This window comes from Falco punctatus (assembly GCF_963210335.1).
Source record: "Falco punctatus genome assembly, chromosome: 11".
NCBI lineage: Eukaryota > Metazoa > Chordata > Aves > Falconiformes > Falconidae > Falco > Falco punctatus.
Genome location: NC_137591.1, coordinates 14,406,715 through 14,434,596, shown reverse-complemented (window position 1 = coordinate 14,434,596; position 27,882 = coordinate 14,406,715). Strand labels below are relative to the sequence as shown.

At 37.4% G+C, this 27,882-nt stretch overlaps 1 protein-coding gene across 2 annotated transcripts in view; it reads left to right on the top strand.

The window, feature by feature from the left end:
- Positions 1-27,882, top strand: part of ADGRL4 (adhesion G protein-coupled receptor L4) — a 76,784-nt gene that overhangs the window by 46,077 nt on the left and 2,825 nt on the right. The window contains exons 5-15 of one of the 2 annotated variants that reach the window (XM_080406895.1): positions 268-423; positions 948-1,018; positions 2,758-2,931; positions 3,023-3,206; positions 5,442-5,558; positions 6,659-6,852; positions 8,110-8,280; positions 9,801-10,004; positions 11,007-11,227; positions 11,315-11,381; positions 26,695-26,786. In XM_080406895.1, coding sequence (XP_080263021.1) covers positions 268-423; positions 948-1,018; positions 2,758-2,931; positions 3,023-3,206; positions 5,442-5,558; positions 6,659-6,852; positions 8,110-8,280; positions 9,801-10,004; positions 11,007-11,227; positions 11,315-11,381; positions 26,695-26,786 — 1,651 coding nt within the window. The remainder of the gene's footprint in view (positions 1-267; positions 424-947; positions 1,019-2,757; positions 2,932-3,022; positions 3,207-5,441; positions 5,559-6,658; positions 6,853-8,109; positions 8,281-9,800; positions 10,005-11,006; positions 11,228-11,314; positions 11,382-26,694; positions 26,787-27,882) is intronic. The other variant, XM_080406896.1, reaches the window with a different exon arrangement.

Below are 27,882 nucleotides of genomic sequence, written 5' to 3'. Positions count from 1 at the left end.
TTTAAAACATGAACAATGCAGTATTATGTAGTAATAAAAGTGGTGGTATAAAAGTATGATCAATTAAGATTTAACCTTCTAATCCCCAAGTATTATAATTGGCAGGTGCTTTGCCATTAACTTTGCCTTTTTAGGTTTTGCTTTTTGTTATTCCATGGAATTTTACTATGGAACTGCTTGCGGTGTGCAGGGCCATTATCAACAAAGCAGCAAGGTGTTAGTCTGTAAATACTTAATAAAAAATTCAATTTCTCATGATATTTGCAGATTTAGATGAGTGCAGCAATGAAGGAGCTGTTGCCTGTGGAGATCATGCAAAATGTGAAAACGTGGATGGAGGGTTTAACTGCTCCTGTAAGGAAGGTTATCAACCATCCACAGGAAAATTGCAGTTTAAGCCAAATGATGGCACTTCCTGCCAAGGTACATGATATTATAAAGGTTTATGTGTTATTATAGAGCTACATCTTCTGAGAAACTCACCAGTGCCTCTTTATCTTTGGTTAGATTAATCAGCAAGACATGAAAGAGAGGCAAGGCAGTGGCATCTACATTTCCTGAGAATATAATCATTTTGTACATGTATTTTGCAAATCAGTGTGATGAAATCCATTCAAAATAATGGTTACTGCCTCATAGTTGTCAGATGTGTACTCCTCTCTGTAAATTTGAGCTGTCTCTTAACCTCACCTGTAAACGTCCCAAGGAAAGGGGCCAAAGTCACTACCTGAGTAAAACAAAAGCTCAGAGTCCAATCCAGTGCTGTAACTTTGGCCAAAACAAAGTCTTAGTAGTTGGAAGTTTGAGAATGGAGTCATGTGTCTTATGTGCATAAATTCAGAATGCTGGTGGTTTGGGAATTCCTTTGACAAGAGCTCTTACAATGAGTATATATTGAATATTGATTAAACTGCAATATATAATTAGTTTCTTTTTTATTTCTACAGAAAATCCGAAGGCCAAGTGTGAGTTATACAAAGACTGTATAACTGAACATATTAATAGAACTTTAGCTGGAGTAAGTAGCATTGGTTTATAGATTAATTTCCAAATCCTTTAATTGTTTCTGTTTGAAACTGTTATTTCGATTATAATGGTTCTTAAGGAGCTTTTAACGAATGCTTCGAGCATACAATTGAACTTAAGCATGTTTACAGAAGTCTTTTTAATAATTTCAAATTATTTGAACTGGGTTGTATGTTCAAATCATGATAATAACTTGCTGGGAATCAGTGTGTTCTGTTTCCAGCAAAGGGAGTCATGATGCATGAAAAATTCAGAAGTGTGGTAATCACTCAGCTGTTCCTGTAATTTCTGAAGTTACACACTGCTGCATTTACTGATGTGCAATTATTTGCTTGTTCAGAGTGAAAGGCAGCAAGATAGCTTACAAAAGTAATGTCAACAAGTGACAAAATAGAAAATGGAGCAATAACATCCTAGTACGCTAGTGTATTTACTTCTCAAAGCAATTTATAGACTCAAAGACTCCGGACTCCAGATTTTTTTTCACCAGAAGCAGAGATTCCTGAAGCAAATTGAAAAAATATTAATGAATTCACCATTCATTAGTCTACAGCGATAGTACTGTCTAATTTAAAAGGATAAATGAAACATAAGCATAAATAAATTAAAACAAATTGTATATGTTTGCATTTTATATTAAGCAGTTTGCCAAATTTATGAGACTCAGAAATATATTAGTTTAAAGGTTTTTATTAACCTAGTGTAAGATATACATTGTATTAACATGCTTTCTATGTTAACCTGCAATGTAATACATTATTTTAAATATAATACATGCTTACCACATTTACATGCAAAAACATGATAAAGGCCACAGCAGGATCTTAGAGTGAGAATTTTTGGTAATATAAAGTCATACTAAACTTAAATCAAAGTAATAATTCAAAATACTTCAATTTTATGTAAATAACAGTGGTTTAGATTTTAGCCTAGTTTTTAGCCTGTGTTCTAGTTCTATTCAGCTGCAAAGATGAAGCAAGCTGCATAAAAACTGTTCAGCAGCAGAGACTATGGATCTTACAGAATCAGTTGTCAAGGGGAGGTTGATGGATAAAATCTCATTAGATATCAGTATCGTGAAGTAAGAATTCTTTTCCTATTCAGCCATGAGACCAAAACATGTAAGCTTGATCTTCATCTCACCATTTTTAGCTTATTACTTTTTTAAACTAAGTGGCTTTTAAGTGTATTTAGCAGTTCATAAGATGAAGCAGTGAAGGTGAAACAGGCAGTACAGTTCCACTAAACTACATGCTTTATAATCTACATTTGTAAAAAAACAACCACAAAATATACAAATACTGCCCATCTGTTCCCACCTCTTCAGCTAAAATTTAACTAGAGTCAACGGAGTAACCATATGACTGATATTTAATTATTTTTGCAGAACATTTACCAGCTCATTTTGGAGCACTAGGATAAATAAAACTGAGCTGCGGTTGTGAGGAAAAAAAAAACAGCAAACAAACCCAAAAAACCACCAATGTGTAATGATAGCACATGACACTGGTTTTTTAATCATAGTTGATTGTTGGCGTTATACCAGACATGCTTAACACCATTATTTTATAGGTCAACCTGCTGATTTAAATAGTGCCTCATTTTATGCACACACACACCTTAAAAGCCCGTATGTTAATTCACAGAAATCAATCATTTGCATTGGAGATACTTTCACTTGCAGAAATGTGTCTTTACTTTCATAAAGATGCGAGTTCTTGTATTTTTCAGATTAATCATTTAAAAACACCCTTGGAGATGCTGCAAGAAATTAATAAAAATACTTTGGGACCGCTTTTACCTGTAGATGTGATTTCATATGTTGAAGCACTATCCTATTCATCGTTGGATACCATGCGTTACTCTACTTCTGATAATGAAGAACTTCTTAATACAACCATTAACGTGAGTGAATCAAGCCTTAAAGTTGTGGGTTTATTTCTTATTTTACAAATACGTATGTCTCCTCCACTTAAAAATACTTTTTTATTTACAGGTTTTGGTTAACACTGTGAACAATTTTTTACAAAAAGACAAAATTACAGTCTGGGAAGAGCTTCCTGTAGATAACCAAAGACCGAGCCTGACTAAGCTGCTTCATACTGCAGAACAAGCGACGCTTCTCATGTCGCAGAACTTCAAAAAGACAACACAGCTAGATGTTAATGCGAGTGATATAGGTAGGATAAAGAAAATTAATCTAAGGTATACTCTAGATATGGATTACACTGAGGAGTTTTTCAGCACAATTATGAAGATTAGAAATGGTGTTATGTGAAAAACGCAGGTGTTAATTTGTGAGTTTCATAACTAGCATCTGACTTTCGGTGTAGGTATCCTAATTTTCAAAGATTGAATGTTTGAGCCCAGAGCCCGGAAAAAACAAGAGGCTGTAGGAAGTTGTCCTTTCAGATTCTCTTTCAATCTCTCCTTATAGTCACATTGTCACAGTGAATCCAGATTCAACTTATATGCACAAAATTATCCCATGCATCTTATATGCATAAAAAAACATCAGTGGAACGAAATTTGGATTTGCTCTATACGGATTTTTCACTCTTTTTGGTTCAGTGAAGGTGTTGTAAATGAACTTGGAATAAGGGTTATATCTAGTGAGTCTGATCTTAAGTGGCTTTCTTTTCAAAGAAATTTCTCATTTTAAGAGGAATTTCAGAGGAGGAGAATTGATTGGTCAGTCTCAACTGCAGCGTTTTGCTCTCCTACCTTCTCCCTGCATGCAGGTGTCTTCACACCAACTTCTGATTTTTCTGTGGTAATAACAGCTTTACCATTCCTTCAATGGGACTAGAATAAGGCTAATATGAGCTGCTTTTGAAAATCCTAATACAGCATTGCTCATTCCTTTGGCAATGGCCACTCTTTCATCTTTATTTTTCTGAATGTACCCAACCTGTATGTGACCTGATTTCTTATTTCAGATTCAGTACAGTCCTTCAGTGCCTCTTACTGGTTTGCCATTTTATAAGATGACTTGATAAGAAAGATTCCTCCTTTAGTTCCGAGGCAGGTCAAACCACCTGTTCTTCCCTCACTTTTCTGAAACTAAATTAGCCAGAGTGATGAAAAAATAGGGACAGATATTTTCCATGACATGAACTCTATAGAAGCAGGTTTATGTTAGTGCAGAGCACCTCTGGCTCTGCAGCAGATACAGAGCTGGCTATAAAGCCCCCATTTGCCCATCACTAGCACTGAAAGCAGAGGCTCTCGTGGCGGCAGAGCTGAGGCCATGAAAGTCGAGAAGAGAGGATTCATGTGCAGCCTCCAGTGGCAGGGTAGATGTCAATCAGACCAAGGTGACAAAAAAAGGTGATACAGAGAACTGGGAGGAATTTCCATGGTGAAAGGTCAATGATTTTTTTGCTCGCTTTTGTTCTGAAATGTGAAACTGTATGAGCTCTTTTCCAAATTGGACCCAAACACTGTATTTTTTTATGGTTTTTCAGCATAAATATATCTTCCACAGGGCTCATATGTGCCCCACACATCTATTTTGGGACAAGACCTACAGCATTACCCCTCTCTCCCCACTGTTATTTATGGTGCAAGCTCTTGAACTGCAAGCTTTTCAAAGCTGTAGCCACAGAAAACTATGTCTTACGTCCTGACAAACATTTTCTGACAGCTGGTCTATTGAATAGCTCATATTATTTTTGTGTGCTGTGCTATAAGCAATGCAGATGGTCTAGCTTAGTGATACTCCTCCAACAGTCAAGTTTTCGATTTGGTTGTTGTTGTTTTGGTTTGTTTTTTAAAAAAGACCTGATTGATTTTTTTTTTTTTTTTTATTCCCATCCTGGGTGATTGAAACTCAGCACTATAATGAAGCAAGTAAAGAGCTCAATGTCCTCTAATGTAGTTTTTGTCCTGAGGGGTGATGCTTGTTTGTTTGCTTTTTGACAAGACACATCATTATTTCATGGTGCAATGTGCATTTTGTAGCATGGATAGATAACTATAAAACATATACTTTTCAAAAATTGGCTTTTATCAAATGTTACTGTTCAGTAGAGAACTTTATGCTTTGCTTTTTATAATTGTGATTTGTGGTCCCTTTCAGAAACACATTTTTAATAAAGCAATAGCTCTTCCTAAAGTAAACCTACATTGTTCTTTCCAGTGCCTAATTTAATGCGAGGTAAATAAAAGACCATATTTTTTATGGAAAGAGTAAAAAGTATGAGAGCAAAATGTATGCATGAAAATAACAAAACATAGAGGTTTAAGCAAACGTGTTATATTAATGGCATTTTTCTTGAAATATTTGGCACAATGATATATTCTTTAAATTCATGGTAATTATGCAATCCAATAGCACATTTATTAAACCAACTGTAAATTATGGTAGACTGTAATGGAGCTGTGATTTGTACAGTATTTTTCTTCTTTTGCAGCACTCAAGGTTTTCGCTTTTGATTCACACCACATGAAACACATTCACCCTCATGTATACACGGGGGGAGATTACATAAAGATCTCTCCAAAGAAGAGAGAGGAATCTCACCATAATGGTAAGAAACAAAGGTTAGAGAGTAGGTGGGTTAATAAACGTGTTGCATGGACTTGTACCCACTAGTAAATAACCAGATACGCAGTTTGCCAAGGCTGAGCTTCAGCCCTGCTGACTACAGAGGAGTCAAGGTATTTTTTCACCATATCTCCTACTCCTTTATAGTCTCAAGACTAATATTTCTAACTTTTCTAGTGGTGCAGTGAGTATCCAATGAGTTTTAACACTGGATGTTGGGACCAGAGCTTTATCCTTTTCTCAGCCATAGACCTGCTGTGTGACTTTGGACCGGCCCCTTAAACTCCATGTTACTCCTCCAAAAATGGGTGCATCTTCTCTGTTTAGGGAGTAACTCACTGGAGCAAGAACATGTATTGTTCAGTACTAAAACCAGCAAGTCCCGGATCTTGGCTTGGACCTCAGAGTGCTTCAGAAATGGCTTACAACTACTGTCACCACTAAAAATAAATAAACGTGTTTAAACAGGTCTGGAATTAAATCAATTAACCTAATAAATATAGAAAAGATTTTTTAAATGTTAGTCTTCCAGCTAGTCTGGATCTCACCACCTATCAGTAGCTAAACGTGTGGTTTATCTCAGGGAGAAAAATCATGACGTTTCCTTCAGATCAGCACTGTGTCCAGAAATACCTTTTGCTTTCCTTCTCCCTACGTGTCTTCCATCCTGGCTCCACTGTAATGGAAGTCAAAGCCCCCCAGATGCTTCAGAGAGGCCTAGGATTTAGTTCAGGTCTGAGCCTTTTGAGTTTATGAGACCTAACACCACATGTGTAGCCAATTGCAGAGCAGCAGCAAGCATATATTACTCTAGAAAAAAATATATATTCATGTACCTAATTAGAATTTCCAATGCGAACACACATTTTTATTTCTAATGGCAGTTATGTTGTTTTAAATAAAGCTATATTTCATTGTCTCTAAAACATTTTTATAAGTATTCCACAAAGATTCCATCTGTTTTGCATATTTTATGCAATAGCCGTAATAATGTCTATTGTTTATTGTTTCCTTAATGTCTTCAATTTTGTTCTTCTATAAAAAACCGCACAAACTGCTAAACATGGTCTGTTTGATTGATAGGCACTGTTGCAGTTGTCTTTCTGCGGTATAGCAATATTGGTTCTTTGCTTTCATCGCCTAAAAACCGCTCCTCGAAAGATACTTCAGAGCAGAGACAGACAGTAAGCTCATCAGTTATAGCTGTTGCAATTAGCTCAAATCCACCTACACTCTATGAGCTCGAGAAAATAACATTTACCTTAAAGTATGCCAAGGTAAGGGTTTTTTTATTATCAAATAAAACATAAAAATAGCTAATCATTTTATGCGATGTAACCATACCTGCAGTGATATACTGAGACATAATTCTGTTGTTTGCTGATGTTTGTCATTTATTTCTCTAATAAGATTGATCTCAAATGTGACATCCTAAGTGCAATTAACTAAATATGATACAGCTGAATATTGCTATGGGACTAAAGCAAGAGCAAAAATACCATCTTTGCTGGATTATAGTATGGATAAAATGTAGATGCCTGAACCAGAGATTATTACAAGATCTTGACTCTTCTGTTTTAGTAGGCGGGTTTTTTCTGAAATTTTATGAGATGGTTAAGCATGCACCCTAAAAGAAGTGAAGAAATGCTTCACAGTTAACACAAAAAGTTATCCTGGAGCTAGGAGGTAATAGCAGAACCTGCAATTTTTGTTATTTCTGAAATCTAAACACATTTATTAAAAACTAAGTTTTACTTCCAATATTACCTAGGTTTTGCTGACTTGTATGTGAAGAAACACCTTACATGGCACAAAGTATTAATCAGAAACATAACAAGAGAGTTACTCTGTAGGGAGGTGGGCAGTGGGACAAGGTGTTAACCTTTGTTATGCAGCTTTTAAATTTGTTATTTGCCTTCTAATACTTGAGCTAGAGATCACCTTTACATAAATTTGCATATTTTTATACAACCTATAGTACAGTGGGGACCTTATCTTTGACTAGTGTTAGTAAGCATTAAGTGTAATAAATAATACTAATGGTCTTAACGATCGCTGTTGTCACACTTGATACAGCAGGTGTGATACGACCCTGGCTTTATCCCAGATTTCTTTGTAAAATGCACAGAGTACGTCTCCGTTTTTGAGCTACTCATTTGGAAGGGAAAATGAGCAGGACAGGCAATGTGGCTGTAACCTTGGGGTTTAGTCCATGTTCAGCAGGTGCAGGGGTATATATATAACAATGTTTTCAGTAGGTAAAAATTCCAACACCTTTGCAAGTGCCAGAAGCGTTCAGTAATCTGATTAGACTACATGTTTGGTGGGGTGTTAGCTATGTGGATAAAATGCTTCCATCCCCAGTCATGTTTTAATTGCTTGGAATAGGCCTTGCAGAATGTGCTTTTAGTTTCACAACCTTCCAAGGGTAACAAGCAATTTTTAATGAATTGTGCTGGCTAACATAAGAAAGGTCTCTTGATGGGAAATATCCTGCCTTTTGCCATCGGTAAAACATCTTGTTTCTGTTCCAGACTGCGGATAAAGATATTAAATGTGCATTTTGGAACTACTCAGCAGACACAATGAATGGCAACTGGGCTACAGAAGGCTGTGAGCTGACACATTCCAACTCCACTCATATCTCATGCAAATGTAATCATCTGACTCATTTTGCTGTTTTGATGTCCTCAGGTGGCTCTGTTGTAAGTGCTATTTTAATGTAGTGTTTTACCTGACACTTTCTCCTCTCTCCATGTCTTATGTTTTTATTCCAGTGCAACTTATGTGCTTTTCCCCCTTTAGGTTGCCTCTTGTTTTTGTTCAACAAACACACAATTTATTGTGCACAGAGCAAACAAAATTCCTCCCATATGTGTCTGAATTTCCTTATGTCCTTTCTGCAGTATTACAGAGCAGTGATGCAGCAAAGTATCTTGTTCCAAATACACAGTCTGTTATGCTTATTTTTGGTGCATTGCTTTTAATTTTAAATCCCACTTTAAGACTGCTGTGGGATTTAACTGGCATTCATTGGTGGTCAGTAACCATATGGCCCTGGATTTCTCTCTCACAAAACTTTGCCACCCATTTGTCTAACCTTGGCATCTAAACATCTGTTTTAAATTCTCTCCTGAGAGTTTGAAACAGCATAATCAATTTGAAGTTTATGACTATTAACCATGGACACTCATGTCCAGCAGAAAATTGTGAGTGAGAATGACCACTCAATTTATGTCCTTCTTATATTAAGAGGCCCCATAGATTTCTGGGGTCTATGTGGGGATCTGCAGGAGCTCAGGTCCTGCCTCAGGAGGCAGCTTTATAAGGTATCAGGACTGACAGCAAGCAGAACATTAGCATGAATATACTGTATTGAGAGATTTCTCTCACACTGTGAATTTCATGCTGATAGAGACTGTTTCCTGGTTGCTAAATAGCATTCTAAGTCTTCAGTTCAAATTTAAAACCTTTGCAGGTACTTACACAGTTATTTTGAAAAGAAGTCTGGGAGGAGAATAATCTCTGGTCCTTTATTTACAAAAAATAATACTTAGATGCATTTTATGGTCAGCTGAATACTATCTTTATGCTGATGCACAGTCATGTATTTCAGAGATGCTTTGTGCAAATATCAAGCAGCAAATGTAAAGTGTACTCCTATACAGAAGATATTCTCATCCAATATTAAAATAGCCTGTGTTCTTTCGGAGAATGTTCATGTTACATATCTGCAATAGCATCTGTTTGAAGTGACCGTTATTTCAGTCTTGTTTTGATCATGTTGCAAATTTAGTCAGACGGTTATTCAATTTTGCTTATCTAAGTCACTGCTGTGATAAGTCCTTTTATATTAGAAAATGTTCATGTCATATTAATATATGTCCTACTGCCAGTGTATTTGTCATTCACTAAAATGATCTGATTTTTAAAATCATATTAGGAGACACTGAAGTTAATAAAAAAAGTTTTGTTAAGAAATATCAGAAAATGCCGGAGCAGGAATATATACAGTTCATTACTAATTTCCCCTAGAATTACATCTGTCTCACAAAAAAACAATACTTTTTGGATTATCCAAAGTGTACATTTGCAGTGAAACTCTACAAACAGTTTTGATTAATATTTTGTAGAAAAGACGAAAAGAACTGTATTATAGAATAAAGTCTTTCTTGAGAAGGTGCAAAGCTATTCTTTTAAATATTATATTATAATTTTCCCCCAGGGTGTTACAAATTATAACATTCTTACAAGAATCACTCAGCTAGGAATAATTATTTCGTTGATTTGCCTCTCCATGTGCATTTTTACATTCTGGTTCTTCAGTGAAATTCAGAGCACTAGAACGACAATTCACAAAAACCTCTGCTGCAGCCTTTTCCTGGCAGAACTGATTTTTCTGATTGGAATTAACATGAACAACAATAAGGTGGGTAGCTGTCACTTGTATCTTGATTTTGTGTTGTAAATATACAGTATAAGATGCATCAGCATGAATATTCTAGTGACGTTGACTTCCCAGTCTAGTGACAGGAGATACCAAATGGTCATTTTAAAGAAGCAGGATCTTCATCTGAGCTGTTGTGTATTGACTTTGCTCCATGGGTTTCATTTGAACTTTGTCACCTTGGCTGAGACTGTGGTCCCAATGTGGTTAGCATTTTTACTTTTCACATGTCTTTGGGTGCTGCACAAAGCCACGCTGGTGGCTGTCCGGGTGACAGTCTCCCCTAAAAGCCAGGCTGGGCTGCAGTCCCCAGCTGGCATTTAAGATACTGCACTGTTGGCTGGAGGACCCCTTCCCGCTCTACATGTGAGGTCTTGACCTGTCCCTGTTGCTTCTCATACAAGCTGGGCTGTTGATTTTTGCATCTCAGATTAATTTTAGGAAATTAGGTTATGCATAAATTATCAAAATACCCCTACTATAAGTAGCTGAATCAGATTTAAAATTACTTGAAAAAATATGAGCTGCTATCCCTGAAGTAGCACTCCAGTATTGATTGATTGAGAAACATCATTTTACAAACGCTTTGTATTAACAAAAGTTTATTTCAGAAATAATTCCTTATGTTGCCTAATTAACTTGTTATCAAAATCATAAAAATGAACTTTGTTTAGATCAGGAAAGCATATAGGCTACTCAGCTGTAACTATGACACCAACTTTGTCAATTTGTTCATACAGCTTTTCTGGGAGACCGTGCACCAATTTTAACAGTTGAATGTAGTCTCTTTATTTTACCAGTGGCTACACAAAACACTAATGAACAAGTATGCTTGTGGGTGCAGGCCAAGTTCTTTTCACTCAGCATTAAAACTGGGCTGCTGGACCACCACTTTAGTTCCCAGGTTGCTGTGCATATGTTGTTGTATTAACAGAGACATATTAATCAAATTATGACTCTTGCTTTCTCTGATTGAATTTCTAGCTCTTCTGTTCAATTACTGCTGGATTACTCCATTATTTCCTTCTAGCTGCTTTTGCATGGATGTGCATTGAAGGTATTCACCTCTACCTTATAGTTGTGGGCGTCATCTACAACAAGGGTTTCTTGCACAAGAATTTCTATGTCTTTGGCTACGTCAGTCCAGCTGTGGTTGTTGGAATCTCCGCTGCACTGGGATACAAGTACTATGGCACCACGGAAGTGTAAGTCACTGTTTCTGTGTTCAAATCATAAGGTTGCAATAGTCACAATTGCACATTTCAAGGAGTTTTCTGCTGTTTACTTTTCAGATGTTGGCTCAGCACAAAGAATAACTTTATATGGAGTTTTATAGGACCAGCATGTCTAATAATTCTTGTAAGTATAATTTTCATTTTTTATAGTACTACATAAAACCGATAATAAAAGGTGTTTAATAATCACCCACCCATTGCCAGCATTGCTGCGAGTGCTAATTATAGGGCAGAATTGGCTAATTTAGACCTTTTTATAGTGTCTCTAAATTATTTATATGCTGTACATCTAAATACTTTGCTAGCCTGAAAAATGAATGTTTGACAAGAAAAGCTCAGTATAAGATCACAGCCTTTTTTCTTACTTGCTTTCTTGCTTTTATCCCAATGGTTTGAAAAATTCTGTGAAGCATTTCTGGTTTTTAAGAAGTAGCATCTTTGTTACGTCGTTGGCATCTCAGCATGGCTCAGCAGGAGGTGTACACAGACACTATCCTAGCAGACAGATAATCTGGTTTTTCAAATGTTGTGTGACTTAATCTTTTATCAGTGATCGGTCATCTTTGTAAGATTAGACTGTCATCTTTATGGTTTTATCACTCACATGTACCCTGTCATCATCATAGCTATTTTAAACTAAATTGCGACGTCAGAGAAAAGAACCCGCTATTTCACATGGGCAGACAAGTCAAGTATTGATAGCCCTATTTCAGCTGTGAAGAGGGCCTTTTTAATTCTTATTGGAAGTGGTTTCAAACCTGCAAATTTGGCAGGTATTATATGTTCAATTCTGAATCAAGACATTTTTGGTGCCTTGGGAGCATTTCTAAGTGCTATAAAGTTTAACAAACCATTCCAACTGTAATGGGGTATTATTGTGTATGAGTGGGTTGACAGTGATCTGGCAATAGCTGGAGCTAACAGGAGGAGAAGGTGCAATGGTGAGGCCTCATGACATCTACGGTCAAGTCAGTTATAACCCTTTGTTGCTTTTTAAGCCATTTGGTGACAAACATGAGGATTTGTAAAAAAGAAGTGGCAGTGCCTAACACACACAGGATGATAGTAAAACAGTTTTATTTCAATGCATTAGCCATTTCAAAGCTGAATAAGGTATCAGGTATAATTCTGGTCAAATTCCACCCCAAATTCCTACTGTAGATTGGGGATAGGCTGGGAACAACATGCTAGATGCAACTGCAGAGTGATCACCCCATCTCACCCTCCTGGTGAGCACAGTAGACTCTGAGAATGGCATGGCACCGTAACACTCCTTGGATCTGTGTGTCTGGGGTCAGATGGTCCTGAGAGCCAAAAGATTACTACAGTGAAACCAAATCATGGGGTGAGACCATCCTTTACTAGGAAATTCTTACAACTTCTAGGTTTAAGTTGACAATTTCCTATTTCCTCTTTGGACCTTATCTCTTTCTTCCATGAAGTTAGCAGGGCTGGGATTTTTTTGTTGCTGCTCTCATTCCTATTCCTCATCTGCCTTCAGGTGAAGATTTATGAGCAGTGATGTATCACTGCACTGTTAGCACAGGAAAACTGCATTATCAAAATATACAAAATGCCCCAAATTTATGCATCTGTAACCTTGTTTTCAGCTCCAGCTGAGCTGTGCCTAATGCGGGATTTTAGGTACAAAGTACAGAGGCAGAGCAGGTCTGTAGTGGCTTTGATACAAGTCTAGCTGGCCACAGAGGCAAATCCTGCAAGCTGGGCTCTGAGGGTTGTAGCTGTTTTTTGACACTCCAGATCTTCCAGCAACCCCTGCAAATTAAAAGAAAATAGGGGAGTTGATAGCAGTTGATATGGGCCCTATGCACCAACGCAATAGCATCCAGTTTCTTTTTTAAATCCCGCTTCCTTGCCTAAGGAAGCCACAGAAAGGAGCTGTAGCTGGACAGCAAATAGCCCTGTGATTGTTTTGTTATTTTTGGTGTGTTATGGAAGTATTTGGTGATAACATGTTTTCACAGTATTAGCGTGCCTTTATTGTCTTATATTATTTTCTCTTCATAATCATGCACTACTGGACCTGGGAGGAAAGGCAACTCACTTTCAGCAAGCTGCTTTGTCTGCTGTGTGAGTTTTTCAAGCTGTTTGGACAGCTTGTTTTGATGAGGTGATAGCAAATTGAAGCCTGGAATGCAAGAGGGATGTTTTCAAAGAGTGCAGGGAGCTAGGTAATTTGCTTGCACTCTACCCAGGTTATTTTCTAAGGAAAATTTGGAAAACCTTATGAAAATAGGCACTGATTCTGGAAGATGACATTGATGTTGGATATCTGCTCAGTGGAAGGCACGTTGGTGGTGGTAATTCTGTTTCCATTGCCCAGTCTTCCTGTTGGGCACATATATGCATGGGCACCACCATAACAAAGATTAAACTCCTTCCAAAGTAGTGCCACTTAGGAAGTCCTTTTAATTACAGAAGCCAATCTTTTTCCAAGATTTCCATTCTGCCCACACCTAATGAAAGAAAATAAATATTACTAATTAAGGACTCTGAAAAGGAAATGTTAATTTTATTCTGGGATAACTAGATAGGGCATCGCAACCACCATATAGAAAGCTGCAAAATCTGGCAGCTTCAAGTTTACCTTTAATCCCAAGGTTCATCTACTAATGGCATTGAGTTTGAAGGTTTTTCATGATAGCCTGGAGAGTTTGGATATCAAGCTGCTGCAGAGCTGCTCACCACAAATCTGATTCTTGCACAAAAGCCTTAAAATCCTTGTCAGCACAAACAGTCACGTACCAAATAGTGCTTCTAGTTTCTGTGAATGGGGACCCAGGAGATTTGTGCCTTGGATTATACTGTAATATGGCTTTGAGAAACCACGTAAACACTGAAGAACAGAATCGGTTCTGTACCAATGGATTTTCTGTCTCAGGGTACATTGTTTCAAACACATCCTTGGACTTTAAATCTGCAGTAATATTGAAGCATAGGGAGCTCAAGCGTTTATCTGGAGTACAAACTAAGTTCTCCTCTGATTGCCTAAGCCTAGAAACACTACCTCTGAAAGTGTTTGCTTATTAATATTAAGGTTCTATTAGAGTTCTTAAGTGCAAAGCAATGGCCTTATTGATCCCATCTAAAAGTTGTTATTGTTATTATATTATTATTATTAGATTGGTGACTGTACATGAAAAAGAGTGGGTCAGAAACTCTTTAGATAAAGTTAGCAAAGAAAGTGCATTTAAAACCTTTGTAAAGCAAGCTGCAAGCTGAAGATAATTTTTACAACTTATTTCTTTCTCCTAATACTTGTAATCTTTAGAACCACAACCATTTTAGCTAAAACTATGCAGTAGATTAGATCAAAGCATACAAGTATGGAGAAATTATTTATAACAAGTATTTAAACTTTTTAATAGAGAAGTGAGTTTATCAGAAGCTTTAAGGGACAAATATTTCGAAACACCACAATCCATTCCTGATTGAGGCAAATACAAATATAAGCTCCAGAGATAAAAGGTATGAAAATGAAAAAAAAAAAATCCCTAGGACATTTTCTTTTCTTTTGTAAAACACTCTTACAATAATAATCTCACTGTAAGAAGTGTGTAGAAAGGAAATAACCGTTTGTCTGCAGGTTAATGTGGCTGCAGTTTTGATAAGCATGTAATGTCAGCCAATAAAAAGCTCCTTCCCATTGTGGAGGACTTCTGCATGGCTTTCCCAACCTCTGGGAATGACAGCCCGCTCTGTGTTGAGTGGAAGCAGACCTATGTAAGGACTTCATACAGCATTGCTGAAGTTTTTGGGAACATCACCTTTTAAATTCTTTGGACACAGCGTAATTCCCCCCACTTGTAGCTATTGTGAGGGACAGCCATATATTTGTTGTCCAGCTGGCAGTAGAAATTACATCATTTGGAAAAGTTGGGCAAAAACTATTAACGCCATACTAATGAAAGTCTACTAGCCATTAAAAGGAAAACTTGGAAAAGAATCACTGCTACTCCAAGTGCAGTTATAGGCAACCCTTCTAATATACCTCTCTCCCACAGCTTTCTCCCATCAAATCTGTTCAGCTGAGCTTCATGCAGCAAGTTCAAAGTCACCCATGATAACATGATTTGCACCTTTGCAGTATTGACAGTCATGCAGGCTTGACTCTTGCACCTGCTGTCACTGTTACAATAAACTGGCATACCTCTGTGATGAACCAAGACTCAGAAGTGTGACATGTTGCAACATTAACAGGTGCAATTTCCCATTTAACAGTATAAACCTATTAGTATCATTTGTTGAGGTCACCTCTGTAATAACAAAATACAGACTTGCTCTTTGAGGCTGGAACATTTCCAAAATTGAACATCATCCAATTAATCCTCTCTGTGGATTTTATCCAAACATCCTTGTGCTATGCAGTGAGGAGGTGGCTCCTGTGTATTCTTCCTTGTTTTACTCCTCTAATGTGTGTTTTCAGGGACCTTGAAGGTGTCTGGCTTGGTTTCAAGCTCCAGTTTCTTGAAACAATTCGTAATTGTGTTTGCAACTACAGAAATGGCTTATAAATGGACCCTGCAATTTTCAGAGCATTCTTGTAAACTTGGCTTGGAACTTGGGAGAGGTGTCCTCAGGAAAGCCAAGTTCTTTTTATTAAGCATTCCTGTATGTAATAAATGCAATGAATAATCAACCGTAAAGTAAAAATATTCTAAGAAATGCAGTGATTGATTAACCATACTGTTTTGAACTTCCCATGTATAAATGAATGGGTAAATGAATAAAATATACAGATTGCAGTTGCAAAATACAAAAAAAAAAAGTGACATATGAGTGATGAAAGCAGGCTAACAGTAGAGTAATGCTTTTCATTAAGAAACTGCCTGCATATTCATTAGAGCCAGTCGATTACTTAAAAAATACATTCATCAGATAATTTATTTGATGAATTTTACCATTATTTGTCAAATAATTTATTCAACAAAAAAGGTAAAATTAATGGAATAGTGCATTCATCAAATCTTATTGGACAGCTTTAATACTTATTCAGTTCTGTACATTTAGGTTGATTCAGGATTAGTAATACTGCTGCAATCAATGCAGAAAAAAATTTCCTGGCAAATCCATTACTCTGCTGTTTTCCCATATACTCACAAATTTCATGTATTTAATCTAGGCCATTCAAACTGAACATCTTTCTTGTAGAAAAGTAAATATATCAAGAGTTTTAATTTTTACATTTTCCCAGACTTCAATATTGAGCATGATCTTATAGTCCATTTCTCCCTCTTAAAAAAAAAAAAAAAAAAAAAAAAAAAAGGAAGAAAGCAGCCCCTCTGAGGTCAATCACACCACACCACACTGGTGTAATCAAGTACATTGCCTCTTCGGGCTTCTTCACATTGTTATTTCTGTTCTTCACATGAGTGAAGCAGCTCATGTTCGTTACTCTTGATATTTCTTGATATTCTAAGGATTACTATTGAAAAGTGGTTCGACCTCTAACCTCCATCACAACAAACTATACCACCATCTCACATTTTTTAGTGAATATTTATGCTTTGGTAAACTCTGTGGGGTTTTTCTAAGAGGTTATTTGTGATAAATGCCTACTTATGTTTCTTAGATGAGAAAAATATACTCTGTACAGTTTACTGTACGTTTTTCAGAAAATAGCTGTTTTAAACTTTTCTTATACCTATGCTTGTTCCTCAGTCTGCCTTTTTAGTAGAAATAAATTTCCTACAGGGACTAGCAATGGCTTTATTATTCTTTATGGAAGAATAATAGTCCCTTTTTCATTAGCCCCTCTGTGGCTTCAGTTAAACGTGTCTCTGTTGCATTTCTTATGCCATTGTGGATAAAGTGGAGATAATTAATTATATAGTGGCATTAAAGACTGAGTCTGCAACTTTGGTTGAAACAGATTAGTTCAAACTGCAGTGTTGTTCAGCGACAACAATACCTGCTGTGCTAAATAATCCCTGAGTTGGAAAGTACATGCCCTGTTCAGTGGACAGGACCGGCTTTAATTTCCAAGCCACAGCTTCTATACTGCCATACCCAATGGATGCAGTTTCTCAGCAAGACCAGGGCTTTCAGGTGAAATTCAGTTTTTTTCCTTCCTTCCCTCTGTCTTTAAAATGCCTGTTCTAAAGCCCCTGGAAATACTTGGAAAAAGAGGCTGTGGCTGTTAGTCTACAACACGAAAATTACTTTAAAGTTTTTGCACAGGAACAAATTAATCATATAAGGCTCAAAGATCCTTGAAGGATATTCCATATAAAACTGGTTTTTAAAAAATATCAACTTAGCTAGTAGTGTTATAAGAAAAAACGTGAAAAAGTTCTCTCTCAGATTCACTGATAGGACATAGACTTGAAAAGTCAGGTGTGTCCTCTGTCATCAAGCATGAGGCAACAAGGAACAGCAGGTGAGGGAGTACAGCTAGATGCCAAGGGGAATGGGAAAAGCACCCGCAGGTGCCAGCTGGGTGTGCAGATTTCCTGAGATGTCCCATAACTCAGTGCAGTTAATGTCCCAGGCATCCTCCTCCTTTTCTAGCAAGATAAACTCTGCCCACTGGTTTAATGGATCCATGTATGCTAAGCTTAAATGGAATTTTTTTCAGGAAAGCCACACAACTGAATCAGTCCCTGTTTGGTTTGTTTGTGCTTGGTTGTTGGTTTGGTTTTTTTCTAATTGCTTAATATTATCTTGGTCATTCTTTACACTGCCTTGCTATAAGCACAATTTCTATAAACACATATGCTTACCCAAAATTGTTCATTGAAAGGACGCTGTAGGTTTGCTTTGGATAATTAACATAAACCAATGATGTCTTTTGGACTTTCTTAGTAATTACATAATGACTACATCCACACTACATATTTTCTCACTCAAATCACATTTCTTCCACTATTCCACTGCCCCTTTGATTCATCGCTGGCAGGCATTTAGAGAAGCAAATTTAAATTCACAGTAGTAATTGCATGTGAATACTCTGTTTGGAAATCTCACTTGGTCATTGAAAGAGCTTTTTGTGGATTTGAGTAGGATCATAAACGACAGCATGGAATTTTGTCACTACAGCCGCAGCAGAATCGTGAATATTTCTAAAAATCAAAGGGCCAAATCATGTAGAGGATTTGGCAAACTGGGGAAGGCATGGACAGCTTTTCTGCCAACTATTCACACCTCCAAAATGGCAAATATAGCCTGTTGTCAGATTTGACTTCTCAATTGTGCTCCTGATGCTGCCTCACTCCTGGTATCTCAGTGAAGCTAGTTGTGCTAAAAGATAAAATACAACTACTTCACTTCTCTTTGCCAGGTAAAAAAACTTCTGCAAGGCTCCTGCATGAGGCTCCAGATACAGCCTAAGACAGGTTTGCATTTATGCAAAGAAACCGTGGCAGAGGTGTAACGTGTAGTCTGAAGTCTTTGATGCACCTGGAATCAGTTCATTAAACAGCCTGATTTATGTCATTAGCACCAAGTAAATACACCTTCTCAAAAGCTTCTTGGAAAAGGAGAAGAGTAAATCTAGTAATTAATTACACTGCAAGCAAGATAGACCCCACTCCTACCACTGGCTCTAGCTGAGCTAACATTTATGGCTGAGGTCAGATACAGCTCTACTGGTTCATCCCTCCTGCTCTTGACTGCAGAACTGAGGTTAAATAAAAATATTTAGGTCAGTATGTGTTTAGCTTTGCAATCCAATAAGAAACAACACTGAATCCAGAAGTCTGAGAAGCTGTTTACTCTGATGAAAATTATAGAAGCCCCATTTATTTATTTATTTACAGCTTGCTATGAGTGTTCTAAAAATATAAAGGCAACATTTAATTGAGTCTAAATCTACAGCTTGAGGTATGTAAAAGAACAGCTTTGAAGTATGCATAGATAAAGAGCAACCTTTGTGAAAATTATGTATTTCCTGAGACAGGGTTTGAAATAAACTCATTTAGCTATGTTTTAACTCTTAAAACAAGTGAAATTATTTAAATCTTAGAGTCATAAAATTCTAATCCTACATTATTGAAAATATTTCCCCTAAATATGGCCTAAAGGGGGTTTTTATTCAATGTTTTTATTACATTTTCTATTCCTAGATACGACTGCTGTTGTATACCTAAAGTGTTCGAGAAGGTATATTCACTGGGGACATGATAATGAGATAAATCAGTCAGGAGACAAACCCAGACTGTTTGACTGCCAGCTTGTGTCCAATTTATGCAATTAATATGGCATACATTTTCATTTTGTAGCTTAAACTGTTGTATTGTTAATAGCTTAATTCTGCTCTCCCCTGACTGAAGTAACGATGACCCACTGAATGTTGCCATTTTACCCAGCCATTAGCCATACAGCCAGAAAGACAGAAATGTATTGCTCTCTGTGGCAGGATTCAGACCATCATAAGCTCATTAATTCAAAGACTCATAATGAGGGTCATTGTAAAGACTGATACAGATACAGCAGCTCTGAACTTCAGACATTTTTTGAAAGAGCCAAATTCAGCATGATATATGTAAAAAATTCAAGTATATGCCTAAGAGAGCAGCAGGAGAAATTTTCTCATTCTTTTTTGTGAGATCTGACATCAGCATATAGATGGTTTCATCAATTATTGAGACAGAGACCAAGAAAGGAAAAGGGAATGATTTGGGGGTTTCGTTTTTGAAGTTTGAATGTAAAGTGCTCAGACTGAATCAGAACTAGTATGTCTGAATCTTTAGAATTAGCTGCCTCTTTCTTATACCTTCTCTTCTTTGTAACACTAGAGAGCCTTAAAAGACTGGTATTTAAAGTGTTTTAATAACTTTTGAAAGGCAGGAGTGTAGCTTTTACACAAGGATATCATATATGAAATCACCAATTCCTTTTTCATTCTATAAATACATGTGTATTGGAAATAGCCTCAAAAACTCAGTCTTGTATTAAACAATTACTCCACCGTTAAAAAAAGAACTGTCTTTAGATAGTCCAGGATGAGGAACAGGGCGATGAGGGAGATCCAGGTATCCCTGCTCCGGTGAATATTTAATTATTTATATGGTATGGAATAGATCCAGCAGGGCTGACGGAACAATAGCAGTGAATAGCTGGTACAGAGGCTGGAGAAACTAGGGGTCATAGCCTAGTCTGAATATTAAGTACAACAGAAAATTGTGCCAGTGTCTCCAGCATCCTGGATGAATGCCCTGTCCACAGGGATTTTCATTGTTCAGGAGTGTCCTTTCTGGTTTTAATCAGAAAAGCTATCCTAGTCAGAAAGCCTTTCCTGGTGAAAGGATAGTCTAAAACAGTGAATGTCTTTTAGTGCTAATGAACTGACGTTTTTCAGCAAAAACATGTTGGACAAAATTTTCTTGAATGCCTCTCGCCCTAATCTGTTTCATTTTACCAGATGTCTAGGTGCTAACTGAGCTACCGCCATGAAAGATGGACCATTTCCCTCTGAGCTTTCAAGTGCTCTTTTGTCTTGCTTAAAAAAGGGAGGGAGGGAGGGAGGAAGGAAAAGATTTCTTAGCTGCCAAATTTGACAGCTGTCAGCTTCCTTGATGGGGCAAAATGATGATATATCACTTCAGTATCTTACAATTTAATTGTAATTAATTATAAAAGAAACTACAACTCTTCAACATGAGTGCAAATATTTTTATTTGCAGGCAGATGTTTTGCATGCTTTATTAAATTTTGTGTATTTCATACCATTCAGTGCTCAACTAAAAATAACTACCATTCTGTACCTACACAGAGAGAGTTTCATGCAGTGTGAAGCACTAACATCATATTTACTTGAGGATAGAATATTATGTTACTCTTCCAATATGTAAAATACGCACATTAAACAGTGGAATTAAGGACCTATTTTAAATATAGCAGTTGCTAAGCAATGTGCTATTAGCAGAACTCAAACAGCTTGGAACATTTAGTATTTTGGGGCCTACATGCTCGTTTTTATATCATTTCTTAGTTTGCAAAATACAATTAGTAATCAACAGAGAAGTTTGTAATTTGCTTAGACACTAGATGACATTGTTTCTCAATGCTCTTCTGGATCCTTATCTCAGGAAAAACAGCAGCATAAATGTTACTAAGTCTTGATATACATACAACTCTATTATTTCGTTGTACAAACTATGAATGGGTGGAATTCTGCATCGTGGTCCCAGAACTGTGAGGAGTAGAAGCCAAAGCAGTTCTAGCCATGCCCACCATTGGGTGGCTTTCCTTCGTTACAGAAGCCTGTGCAGAAGTACACCATCCAGTTAGCTGTGGCAGTACTGAAACAGAGGGAGGGATGCAAATCTGCAAACAGATTTAAAGAGCCATCCTACCTCTAGATGGAGGTTGGTTAAAACCACAGACAGTTTTCCCCATCCCGTCCTAAAATACATGTGATTGATTGAACAGAGCTCCCCAGGTTAACTCCTTCAGCAAAACCTCCTTATTGTTGACAAGATGATTAGGAAAGCACCAGGGAATTTCTTTGAATTTGCAATTGCTTTTTCTCTCCTGCAAATTTCTTTACAAGAGAAAATTATCAAGACCGGTGCTGTGGTTGTGGGTCAGATCTGATCCTAGGACTTGTACCACTCCAGACAGCTCTGAACTCATCCTTGTGTGCCAGCTGTATCTGACCCACCCACATCACAGCTGTGAACATGGGAACTGTACCATGGAGATCCCCAGAACACAGCTGCCAAAAAATGTCACTATCCTGCTCTATACCACAGTGTGCATCCAAGATACACGCAAGTGCTAATCTGCAGAGTGAAACCCACAGCAGCGTTCGCTGTTGCCTGTGAATCCCTTGAGACTGTCACTCTCTGATGTGTAGAGATAAAGCCCTGACAACACTGGAGGCAATGGGAGTTTCACTGTTTAACAGGAGTTCTGCCATTGGTTTAACGGGGCTAGAAGTCACTCCAAAGTCCTAAATCCTTGTGACCCTTCACATAGGTGACCTCCGCAAGAGAGATGTACCAAACACTTACCATCCCCCCTTTAAATTCAGTCATGGGTGTACAATAAAACCTAGCTTGTTCAGATTTGTGGCTCCTTGGAGGATATCCTGGGTTATACAGATACATAAATGTAGTTGCCCATATCTACAGAATCTTGATTTCATGGGATCCTAATAATTGTCCTTATTTAATGTCTACTTCCCATAAATATATTTTAAGTTTCCTACTATTTGTTCATAAATATACCACAACATTTCTAGAATTTAAAAAAGCTAAAAAATACTTTCACACATATCCTTAAGGAGAAATGATTCCCTGAAGATTCTATGAGTGGAGGCTGTTCCTATATCAGCCCTTGTCTTTGATTAACCACTTAAAAGAAAAAAAAAAAAAAAAAAAAAAGGGGGAATAGATTAATTATTAAAATTACCCCTGTAGTGCACCTGAGCATGTTGAGTGAAACCCCACTGAATCTCTGGGGGAGGGAGGGCTGAGGATGCTCAGCACCTCACAGAATTAGGCTTCCAGGGAGAATGTCAGGGGGTTCCTTTGTGAAATAGTAAGGACTAAGTGCACTGTCTGCCCAACGGCAGTTTGGGGTGGTTTGTTATATATATTTAAAAATAAAAAAATAATAATAAAAAAAAATAGAAGAAAATAATTCAGTTCTGGGCTTGGAATCAATGTAATTCCCCTTTCTCCCATTAGACTTGCTGAGAAGCCCCTCTCAGGACATGCAGCGGTTTCTCTGACTGCTCAGCCATGTAATAACACTGAAAGCAAAGGCAGAAGAACTTGCCGTGTCACACTGTAATGTCATTATTCACTTGATAAAACTGTGGCCACGCCGCACCATTTCGCACTTTGGGTTTGCCCAAAGCTGCAGAGTAGCTCTGCTCGCTCTCCAGGTAACCCCTCCCGAAAGCCGGCACGCGGCAGCGGCGGTCCCAGGCTGGCCCTCCCCAGGCCGGTGCACAGCCCATCCCGAGCGGGGTTTCACAGCCGCCTGCACATCCCGCTCCCCTCCAGCCTGCCGCCTCTCCGGAGACCAGTGCCTTATGTTTGCCTTTCCGTTCTCATCCACCTTGCCTGTCCCCTTAAGGCAGCCTTAATTATAACGTCATCAAAGGTTTATTCAACAAGATTTGAAGATTGGGCTTTAATTAGGAAAATGAAAACACACGCTTATAACCAAAGTAAGTATAAAACACAATATTTGGCTGTATGTAGAAACTGGTTTTAGATGTTTTGGTGTCCCTCATCCAAAACTCCTTCAGTTTGTCCCAGCCGGAAGATTTGGGGATCCAGGATTCCTTGTGCCTCTTTACAGTCTGGATTACTTTTACAGCCTACCACACTTCTGCTCATTTGAAGCTCAGTTTTTGATACAAATTCAAATGTCTTAAGGGCTGTATCTTTGACCAGGCATTGTGGGTGATTTGACTTCCCATCCCATTTGTTGAAATACACATGGCTCTTTGGGGACACCAGTTATATAACGGCTGTTTCCTCTTTAGTCCTACTCAGTCAAACTACTCAGTATCCCCACTCGGTGCGACTGTCCGACATGAACATACTTTACATTTCCCAGAAACAGCTGAGGCTACTGGTATTTCATAGCAAAGAACATACAGAGCATTGGGTTAAAGCAGATTATGTTAAATTTAGGGTATCATTGGATTACCTGTTTTCTCTAAAGGCCACACTTGACACATTATTAACATTAGCTAGGGTTTTTTTTCCCCTGGATTTACCTGTGAGTTCACGTTATGGTTTTCCCTCAAGTTTTGCTGCATTTCTGTGTCCAGGATAGTTATAACTACTTTTGTTACCTATTTCTTCCCCCAAAGGACTAAATGCAGTTCCAAAGGCCTCTAACTTAGGCTGGAAAGAAAAAAAATCAAAAAGACCCACTATGTTGCCCAAAAACTAGTATTTTGAGAACTGAACACCGTGTAAAGGCAGTCTATGAACTTCACTATATATATGTTTTATTAATGGGATGCTTCAAAATGGGGTAAAAACTGACTTAAGACTTTAATAAATCTTGGAAATGACCGGGTATTTCAGAAGTTAAGCTCACCCTCATTACCCTGTAATACTACCTCCTGCAAGGCTACCTGAGACGTATTGTACAATAATTGTGTTCTGGCAGCTGACTCCGAGAAGCCGGTGTTAACCTCTCCCGCTCCCCCGATATGTACAGATTATTCCCATTAGAATGGATTGATGAATGAAAAGACCATGGTTAATGGGTATTACTTTAATGCAGAGGGCCAAATCCTATTATCCTGTGCAACAGACAGCGTAAATAATATTTATGTAAAGGAGCCCCCCTGGGACAAAGAGAAATGGAGTCCAGGGCTGCAAGGCCCCACATCTGCCCATTACCCACCCCACCCTTGCTCAGCAAAACCTCTGCAGCTCTGCAGGTGCTTTCTGTGGCCAAATGATAAGGGGGGGTGGCCCACAGAGCTTCTTACAGAGCCTGTTAATGGCAACAGGAAGGCTCTCATTGACATGAGTGATCTTGGTGACGGGCTGGCAGAAAGAAAGGTTGGTGGCGCAGTTTGTGTGGCAATCTTGATAGCAGTTTCTGAAGAAGTAGCAGTGTGTTTTCTCCATGCTCGTGGTACTTTGATCACATTTCCCTACCTTTTTCAGACTAATAAACACATTAGGTGGGTTATGCAGATTACAGTGTGTGCACTAAGTTATTTGATATATTATTCACCAACAAATATAAGATAAAAAGTAAGTCTGCATATAATTACCCACAACTGCTGACTGACTTATAATTAACTTTGAAAAAATTGCTGGTTTAGGAGATATTATAGATTACAATTTTAAATATAAGGAGCTTCAGAATAGCTCTCACGATCAGTGCAAGTACAAGGTATTCAGTGAAGGATTAATTCCCTAAACTGCTAATCAGCTCTATCTCCTGTCTTATCAAATTGTACATACATTATGCTGTATTAAAGTATGAGCGTGCAGCTAATTAAAGCAAAGCCTGCATTTAATATCAGATACTCCCCCCCCCCTTGACACAACAAAAATGTTCTAAGGACATACATAACAAGTGTTAACAAATGAAAGTGATTGGTTTTAAAGTGATGCTGTGCTCCTCCAGCAGCCTTTTGTTTCCATTTCGGAGGATTTTCCATTTCAGAGGATTTTTATTATTATTATTATTATTATTATTATTATTTTAAGAAAAAGAAGGGGAGAGGAAAACACCAGAGTCTTTCTGGAGAAACAAGTTGGGGAAGACATTAATTCTATTCAGTCTATAGCTGGAAGCCCACAGGAACTAACCAAGGGATTACAACCAAGGATCTACAAATAGTATCTGGATGACATCCAGCTAAAATGTGGTTCATTTACCAACCTTTTTAATAGATTCTGATGTTAAATGCTGCAAAGCAAAATATTTTTTTAAAAAAAAGCAAGAAAGCAAACTCATCCACATTGTTAAAGGAATGCAGTATAAATTTAAATGAAAGATCAGCAAAGCCTAGCTGAGCAGACAGAGGTTCAGAACAATAACTGAGCATCATTTACAAAACTGCTTCTTTTAGTTGCTTTTTTCTGTTTCAAACTAAAATAAAACAATGCCATTATAAAGAAGGCAGGAAAAAAAAACATACTGAAATTATTCACTTATAAAACAAACATAAAATATAAGAAAGACTACAAAGCAGGGAGTATTTGAACCAAAGCTATTTTTTGTAAAAGTATTTTTGAGTAAGCCTCAAAGTTTTTTGTGCCACTTGAAAGTTTTCCCAGCCCAAAGACCTCAGAACATATGATGTTATTAGTGTTATTGAACAACAAAAGACATACATTTTGTCAAGATCTACGCAATACTGTAAAATAGAAAAGGGGAGGGGGGTGGCTTTTTTGGTTTTTCCCATCTTTTCTTTTCTTTCCTTTTCTTTTCTTTTCTTTTCTTTTCTTTTCTTTTCTTTTCTTTTCTTTTCTTTTCTTTTCTTTTCTTTTCTTTTCTTTTCTTTTCTTTTCTTTTCTTTTCCTTTCTTTTCTTTTCTTTTCCTTTCTTTTCTTTTCTTTTCTCTTTCCTTTCCTTTCTTTTTCTTTTATTTGCTTTTGTTTGATTTTCTTTTCTCTTTTCTTTCCTTTCTTTTTTTCTTCTTCTCTTCTTATATATCTCTACTTAGGGAAAAAAATCTCAGCAGGAAATTGAAGAGATTTACCAATAAAATCAATAAACATTTGCAGACTGTTGGCAGTGATACTGTTGAGATAAGGTAGAGTTACAGCCCTGTTTGATCAATGTTTATTACAAGGCTCACATTTTTTTAATAGAAGTGGATCAGAACAGGGTGGGTTTTTCTCCTCCTGGCACTGGATTCTGTAGGCTTCAAATACACAGCAACTTTATCTGATCTGTTTAATTTAAATGTGTAAGAGTTACTGAAATACAAAATCATCCTGGTCTGAACTAAAAGTTCCTTTCTTCGCTCCCCCCAGGTTAATTTGTTGGCTTTCGGAGTGATTATTTATAAAGTATTTAGACACACTGCAATGTTAAAACCAGAAGTGAGTTGTTATGAAAATATAAGGTAAGTTTGCCATTTAATACAAATTCTGCCTTCTCTAAGTTTAAATACAGCCAGAGATGAAAGTCAGTATTCATAAATAACAGTTTAATCTTCTGGAAGATTTGTAGAAAAAGAAAGTTCAATTGTTTTGGGGTTTTTTTTCCTGTTAACCCCTCATAGATTTGGAGGTAGATTTTGCAATCTTTACTTTGATTGAGCAATATCTTGCACAGTAACACTGGGGTTGTGTGAGAGGTGTACGAGGAATGCAAGTGGCCCATATCAACCAGAGGGTAAAGGCTGATGGCAAGCTTAAAGAAGGAATTGTCCTTTTTTCTTAAGTACTTTCCACAACCTCTATGCAAGCCAAACCAGATTTCATAACTTATGCCTGAACTGGGATCAAAATATTTGCCTTGAGGTAACAGGTAATTCAGTGATAAGAGAACCAAGACATTCATGTTATTTGTAAAATGTTTACAGTAGGACATGGTGCTTTTGTGGTGTTGGGGGGCATGGGGGGATTCACTCCAGTATTTTTACTTTGCATGCTGCTATGATTTTTCCATCAACTCACTCTCTTTAAAACTGATTTATAGGGACCTTGAAAACCGTTTGTGCAGGAAAAGCTGAAGTGTACTACAGGGAACATTGAAAACAACTTACTGTTTGTGTTGCTTAGGAACACTCCTGCAGTTTCAATGCATTGCACTAGATTTATAGTTAGAATTTAGCAATTGTTTGATTGATTACTTTCTCTTATTCTTCACCCTTCATAGCTTCATGTGGTGACCTGGTTTTAATGAAGTTGAAAATTATTCATTTTCAGAGGAACAGTGCTAAAAATGTCTGTTGTTCAAAAGAAGTCCTGCAATGACTGGGCTGAGAATGAATAAGAAAGTAATCAGTGGCTTTACTTCCAAGACAACATGCTGTAATTTGCTTAAGTCTGTGAGCAGGGCTCTACAGCACGTTGAGGGGAAAAAAATCATAGCCAATCAGTTCCTATAATTTTAAGGCATCAATATCCTGACCCAGGAATTATTTGAATTATTTGAGAGTATTTGTGTTCTAAAAACAATTTTTATTGAAAAAAAAAAAGAGGAAGAATGAAACA